The following is a 7,500-nucleotide window of genomic DNA, read 5'->3' as shown; positions in this document are numbered from 1 at the left end:
GAACGAGAGGAAATTATAAAGAATGTCAGGTGTCATCTCATGACATCCCTATATCTGATGACATGGATGAGCCCATTCCTATGATAGTATATGGCCTCAGGACAAGACCATTTTCTAAAAGAGGGGTGATCAGAGAAAAGAGTAGAGAAGAGAAAGCTCACCTCAGAACCCTGAGCAGCCTTAGCTTCTACTCCTCCCCCCTTCTCTCCTTCCACCTCTCCCTCCTTCTTTCCCTCCTGTTCTCTCTTCTTCCTCTCCTCCTCCTCTCGCTTCCTCCTCTCCTCTCGGAGAGTGTGGCAGCTTGCGCGGGCCACCTGTCCTCGTCTGTGTTTTTGGAGTACCCGCGTCGCCAAGCATCGCCGTAGAAACCATTTCCGTTGTATGTGGGTACGAAGGTACCCCTGGAGGGTGATGACGCTCCCCTTCACACGCTTAAAGTGCTTCCTGGCAGTGTAGGTGAGGATGTGGGCTCTGATGACCATGCCTGCTTTACGGCGAACCTCGTCTCTCTCTTTCTCCAGACGCTGTTCCAGAGACTCCTTCATAAACACCTAGAGGTCAGAGGTGTGACGTCAGGTGTGAGAGGTTGAGGGGTGGGCCGGGTGAAATGTCACTTCAACATCTGTTGGCATCCACTGGTGTTAAGTCCACTAAAGTTCTGCGACAGTCTTACCTTGGTCTTTCCCAGCTGCCACTCCTTCTTGGCACGGTCGTATTTGGTCAGCAGGTCTGTACTCCTCTTCTTATCATCCCCCGCTCCACCCCCCTTCTCTTGTAGAATGATCTGATACCTGAGAGAGAGGAAGACGGGTGGAGAAAGAGGAAGTGAAAGAGTAACAAAGTTAAAACAAACTAAGTTTATTTACATACACAAGCCCAGAGAGAGAGAATTACAAAAAGAGAGGCAGGGGGAAGAGACAGACATACTCACACACACACTGACACACACACACACACACACTGACACACACATACACACACACACACACACACACACACACACACACACTGACCGGCTGAAGAAGTCTTTGAAGGTTCTGCGGACAGGGAAGCCGGCCCGGCGGATCTTAACGGTTTCTAACATTCCAGAATACCTCAGCTGGTTCAGAACCACTTCCGGGTCAAACACACTCGGGTTCTACAAGGGTCACAGATCAGAGGTGTTTGGTTACAATAAGTTCTGATATACATTTGTGTCACCCTATGTTCAAGGAGTTTGATGTCTGGTAAAGAGTGTCTTACAACACAAAGGTACACTATGTACACTACCGGTCGAACGTTTCAGAACACCTACTCAAGGGTTTTTCTAAATGTTTACTATTTTCTACATTGTAGAAATATAGTGAAGACATCAAAACTATAAAATAACACCTATGGAATCATGTAGTAACCAAAACAGTGTTAAACAAATAAAAAATATATTTTATATTTGAAATTCTTCTAAGTAGTCACCCTTTGCCTTGATGACAGCTTTGCACACTCTTGGCATTCTCACAACCAGCTTCACCTGAAATGCTTTTACAACAGTCTTGAAAGAGTTCCCACATATGCTGAGCACTTGTTGGCTACCTTTCCTTCACTCTGTGGTCAGACTCATCCCAAACCATCTCAATTCGGTTGAGGTCGGAGTATTGTGGAGGCCAGGTCATCTGATGCAGCACTCAATCACTCTCCTTCTTGGTAAAATAGCCCTTACACAGCCTGGAGGTGTGTTGGGTCATTGTCCTGTTGAAAAACAAATGATAGTCCCACTAAGCCCAAACCAGATGGGATGGCGTATCGCTGCAGAATGCTGTGGTAGCCATGCTAGTTAAGTGTGTCTTGAATTCTACATAATAATTTGTTCACCCCCATGTCTCACAAAGACATGTCGCTTGAAACCAAAGATCTCCAATTTGGACTCCAGACCAAAGGACACATTTCCACCAGTCTAATGTCTATTGCTTGTGTTTCTTGGCCCAAGCAAGTCTCTTTTTATTATTGGTGTCCTTTAGTAGTGATCTCTTTGTAGAATTTTGACCATGAAGGTCTGATTCACGCAGTCTCCTCTGAACAGTTGATGTTGAGATGTGTCTGTTACTTGAACTCTGTGAAGCATTTATTTGGGCTGCAATTTACGAGGCTGGTAAATCTAATGAATTTATCCTCTGCAGCAGAGGTAACTCTGGGTCTTCCTTTCCTGTGGCGGTCCTCATGAGAGCCAGTTTGATCATCGCGCTTGATGGTTTCTGACCTTCATGTCTTAAAGTAATGATGGACTGTCGTTTCTCTTTGCTTATTGGAGTCGTTCTTGTCATAATGTGGACTTTGTCTTTTACCAAAAAGGGCTGTCTTCTATATACCATCCCTACCTTGTCACAACACAACTGATGGGCTCAAACGCATTAAGAAGGAAAGAAATTCCACAAGTTAACTTTTAAGAAGGCACAACTGTTAAATCAAATACATTCCAGGTGACTACCTCATGAAGCTGGTTGAGAGAATGCCAAGAGTGTGTGAAACTGTCATCAAGGCAAAGGGTGGCTATTTCATAGCTTTTGTTTTTGTTACTACATGATTCCATATGTGCTATTTCATAGTTTTGATGTCTTCACTATTATTCTACAATGTAGAAAATAGTAAAAATAAAGAAAAACCCTTGAATGAGTAGGTATTGTAAAACTTTTGACCGGTAGTGTATACAAAAGGATGTAGACAGCCCTTCAAACAAGTGGATTCAGCTATTTCACGCCACACCTGTTGCTGACAGGTGTATAAAATCGAGCACACAGCCATGCGATCTCCATAGACAAACATTGACAGTAGAATGGCCTTACTGAAGAGCTCAGTGTCATAGGATGCCACCTTTTCAACAAGTCAGTTCGTCAAATTTCTGCCCTGCTAGAGCTGCCCCGGTCAACTGTAAGTGCTGTTATTGTGATGTGGAAATGTCTAGGAGCAACAATGGCTCAGCCGCGAAGTGGTAGGCCACACAAGCGCACAGAACGGGACCGCTGAGTGCTGAAGCGTGTAAAAATCGTCTGTCCTCGATTGCAACACTCACTACCGAGTTCCAAACTTCTCTGGAAGCAACGTCATCTGGAGTGGTGTAAAGCTCGCCGCCATTGGTCTCTGAGGCAGGGGAAACGCGTTCTCTGTTGTGATGAATCACGCTTCATCACCTGGCAGTCCAACGGACAAATCTAGGTTAAGCGGATAATAGGAGAATAGGAATAAGAGAATGCTGCCTGCCCGAATGCATAGTGTCAACTGTAAAGTTTGGTGGCGGAGGAATAATGGACTGGGGCTGATTTTCATGGTTCTTGCTAGGCCCCTTAGTTCCAGTGAAGGGAAATCTTAACGCTCCAGCATGCAATGACATTCTAGACCATGGGTGTCAAACTCTGGCCCGTGGGCCAAATTTGGCCCGCGGGGTAATTATATTTGGCCCGCGAGACAATACCAAATTACTACTAGAGCTGGCCCGCCGGTATTATACAGCGCATTCACCACTAATACTACGAATCCCATAATGCTCTGCTGTTTTCGCACGCCAATCAGGACAGGACCCAGAAACGCTCTCTCCTCTGTGACAGTAGTCATAGCAACATAGACGCTACAACTGTCAGCGAGCTAACCCTTCCCAAAAATGGCGAAAAGAAAGGCAGAAAACAGGAGCTTTCTGGACAAGTGGGAGGCAGAATATCTGTTCACATATGTAAAAGACAAACCTGTTTGTCTTGTTTGTGGAGTCAACGTGGCTGTAAGTAAGGAGTACAACATTAGACGACACTATGAAACGAAACACCATGACAAATACAAGGACCTGGACATGACTCAAAGGAGCCAGAAAGTAGAGGAGATGAAAAGAAGTTTGGTTTCACAACAGAATATGTTTAAAAAAGCCACATCACAAAGCGAGGCTGCTGTAAAGGCTAGTTATATAGTGGCAGCAGAGATCGCAAAATCAGCCCGGCCCTTTAATGAGGGAGAGTTCATGAAAAAGTGCATGATGAAGGTTTGTGACCTCGTATGCCCAGAGAAAAAACAAGCATTTTCAAACGTGAGCCTGAGCAGGAACACAGTAGCTGATCGCACATGTGATCTTGCCACCAATCTGTATGACCAGCTGATGGAAAAGGGAAAAGATTTTGTTGCGTTCTCCCTCGCTGTGGATGAGAGCTCCGACGCATCTGATACTGCTCAGCTGTCAGTCTTCATCCGTGGAGTGGACTCAAATCTGTGTGTTACGGAGGAGGTATTAGGATTCAAATCAATGCATGGCATAACCACAGGAAAGGAAATCTTTGAGGAGGTTTCCAAATGTGTAACTGAAATAAAGCTGCCGTGGGATAAACTCGTTGGATTAACGACAGATGGTGCGCCAGCGATGTGCGGTAAAAAGAGTGGACTGGTGGGCATGGTTCGGGAGAAGATGCGGGAAGAGAACTGTGCAGGTGAGCTAACTGTTTACCACTGCATCATACATCAGGAAGCACTGTGTGCCAAAGCCCTAAAGATGGAACATGTTATGACCACAGTAACACAGGTAGTTAACTTTATAAGAGCCAAAGGTCTAAATCACCGCCAGTTTAAATCTTTTCTGGAGGAGTGTGGTTCGGAATACGCAGACGTGCCGTATCACACAGAGGTGAGATGGCTAAGCAGAGGAAAAGTACTGAACAGATGTTTCGAGCTGCGTGAGGAAATATGTCAATTCCTGGAAACCAAAGGGAAGGATACAGCAGAGCTCCGGGAGCAAAAGTTCCTGTGTGAGCTGGCCTTTCTCTGTGACATCTCGAGCCATCTCGATGCGCTGAACCTGCAGCTTCAGGGGCGGGGGCGCATCATCACAGACATGTACGCTGCAGTGAGGGCCTTCAAAACTAAACTGTGCCTGTGGGAGAATCAGATGCTGCAAGGAAACCCTTGCCATTTTCCCTGCTGCCAATCCATAAAAGCGCAGTTCTCTACCGCCGTGTTCCCATGCGCACAGTTTTCTGAAAAACTCAGTGTTCTCGCCGCTGAGTTTAGCCGGCGATTTGCCGACTTCGATGCCCAGAAATGCAAGTTTGAACTGCTTAGTAATCCCTTCGCAGTTGATGTGGAAAATGCACCAACCAACATCCAAATGGAGCTGATTGAACTCCAGTGCAACGACACGCTGAAGTCAAAGTATGATGCTGTGGGCGCCGCACAGTTTCCACGGTTCATCCCTGACACAATGCCTCAGCTTCGCACCCAAGCTGCTCAGATGCTCTCCATGTTCGGCAGCACTTATCTATGCGAGCAACTTTTCTCCTCGATGAAGATGACCAAAACAACTCACAGGAGACGTCTGACTGATGAACATCTTTGCTCGATACTGAGGATTTCTTCAGCTCAGAGCTTGAGCCCAGACATTGATGAACTAGCATCCAAGAAGAGATGCCAGGTATCTGGCTTGGGCACATCAGATTAGACCAGTGTGCAATAATTAACGTTTTCTTTATGCACTTTTTCTTGCTACAAGGCATGGGCTTGAATGGTTGATTGATTTATTATCATTTTATTTGTAAAATTATTAGCCAGTGGAAAAAGTTTATTTTGGTATTTAAATCAGAAGGCTGCAAATAGAAAAGAGGCATACAATTTTTATTTAAATTTTATTTATTTAATAAATGAATGCCATTGATGTGTTTTTTCATTTGAAATTCAATTTTGCATGTCTCCACTATTAAATTATATATTGTATGGTAATAAGCGATGCTTGTTCCATATTCAATGTTCAAGCAAAACTTGTTTGGGTCCATAATAAAAGGTTAATTTGTTCAATGTTGGCCCGTGAATTTGTTCAGGTTTTATATTTTGGCCCACTGGGTATTTGAGTTTGACACCCCTGTTCTAGACGATTCTGTGCTTCCAACTTTGTTTAGGGAAGGTCCTTTCCTATTTCAGCATGACAATGCCCCTGTGCACAAAGCAAGGTCCATATAGAAATGGTTTGTCGAGATTGGTGTGGAAGAACTTGACTAGCCTGCACAGAGCCCTGACCTCAACCCCATCAAACACATTTGGGATGATTTGGAAAGCTGACTGCGAGCCAGGCCTAATCGCCCAACATCAGTGCCCAACCTCACTAATGCTCTTGTGGCTGAATGAAAGGAAGTCCCCGCAGCAATGTTCCAACATCTAGTGGAAAGCTATCCCAGATGAGTGGAGGCTGTTATAGCAGCAAAGGGGGGACCAACTCCATATTACAGTTTTTCTCAGTCGCTTTGGTGCATTTCTTAGATCAAAAGACTTGTACAAATTCCAAATAATCTAGTCACTTGTGCACATCATTAAAGCAATTTCTTATTCCTTTTGAACAAATTGCAATTGATAATGTACAAGTGTCAGCTTTTTTCCACATTATCAATTGCTCATGTCATGTTGATCAAAATATAGTAGATGGTTCTCTGTTGAATAGTCTTACCCCTCAAAACATCTAGGCATTAGTTCCTTGCATAAGCCATTACATGCAAAATTGTTGAACTATTTGTCATAAACTGTCAAGCATAGTTTTACACATTTCTATTAGACCTTTTGTACAAAAACATGAATTGATGAATCGTGCAGGTGAAATTGACCCTCACTCATGAAGGAATGTAAAGTGTTAGTTCAACCAACAATCAACCAGTTGTCTGAATTGCTCAAAGTTGCATCTCATGAAGAATCAATTGGCAAGCATATATAGACAGACCACAACACAGAGTTGCAATTTTCCAATAATGGATGGACCAGGAAACGAACAGGGTCAACAGCCTGGGATGAGAGCCCTGTAGAGAGTCTCTAAAAAGTTGAGTAGATGCTGGGTGTTGTATGGCCCTATAAGGGGGATATGGGTTAGGACACCATGCTCCGAAATAGCAGCACACATGGTGATATTTCCTCCCCGTTGGCCTGGCAAATCCACAGTAGCTCTGTGACCGATGATATTCCGACCCCGTCTTCTGCATGTGGGAGGGTTAACTTGATTCCAATTCCATTATACGCTATATCCCAGAACACACAGTTGAATTTGTTTTGGTAAGGAAGAGTGACATAACATGTACATATTTTGCATGTTCCTTCCACCTTCCACCAGGCTATGAGGGGTGGCCAGTCCTCTTCTGGCTGTGCTGGGTGGAGATTATAAACCTAGAGAGGAACCAGGCTATGAGGGGTGGCCAGTCCTCTTCTGGCTGTGCCGGGTGGAGATTATAAACCTAGAGAGGAACCAGGCTATGAGGGGTGGCCAGTCCTCTTCTGGCTGTGCCGGGTGGAGATTATAAACCTAGAGAGGAACCAGGCTATGAGGGGTGGCCAGTCCTCTTCTGGCTGTGTCGGGTGGACATTATAAACCTAGAGAGGAACCAGGCTATGAGGGGTGACCAGTCCTCTTCTGGCTGTGCCGGGTGGAGATTATAAACCTAGAGAGGAACCAGGCTATGAGGGGTGGCCAGTCCTCTTCTGGCTGTGCCAGGTGGAGCCTATGTCCTCTTCTGCCTCTTCCTCTGT

General features: G+C 45.0%; 1 protein-coding gene across 1 annotated transcript in view; it reads right to left on the bottom strand.

Annotated features, from left to right (window-relative positions):
* LOC115129875 (unconventional myosin-X-like) overlaps window positions 1-7,500 on the bottom strand; it is a 47,959-nt gene that overhangs the window by 13,641 nt on the left and 26,818 nt on the right. Inside the window, exons 17-19 of the mRNA XM_065018827.1 lie at window positions 1,014-1,138; window positions 674-791; window positions 162-551 (exon numbers count right to left, since the gene is read on the bottom strand). Coding sequence (XP_064874899.1) covers window positions 162-551; window positions 674-791; window positions 1,014-1,138 — 633 coding nt within the window. The remainder of the gene's footprint in view (window positions 1-161; window positions 552-673; window positions 792-1,013; window positions 1,139-7,500) is intronic.

The sequence above is a fragment of the Oncorhynchus nerka genome, linkage group LG5 (genome assembly GCF_034236695.1).
Source record: "Oncorhynchus nerka isolate Pitt River linkage group LG5, Oner_Uvic_2.0, whole genome shotgun sequence".
Taxonomy (NCBI): domain Eukaryota; kingdom Metazoa; phylum Chordata; class Actinopteri; order Salmoniformes; family Salmonidae; genus Oncorhynchus; species Oncorhynchus nerka.
The sequence above is the reverse complement of the archived record's forward strand: the minus strand, read 5'-3'. Positions and strand labels throughout refer to the sequence as shown.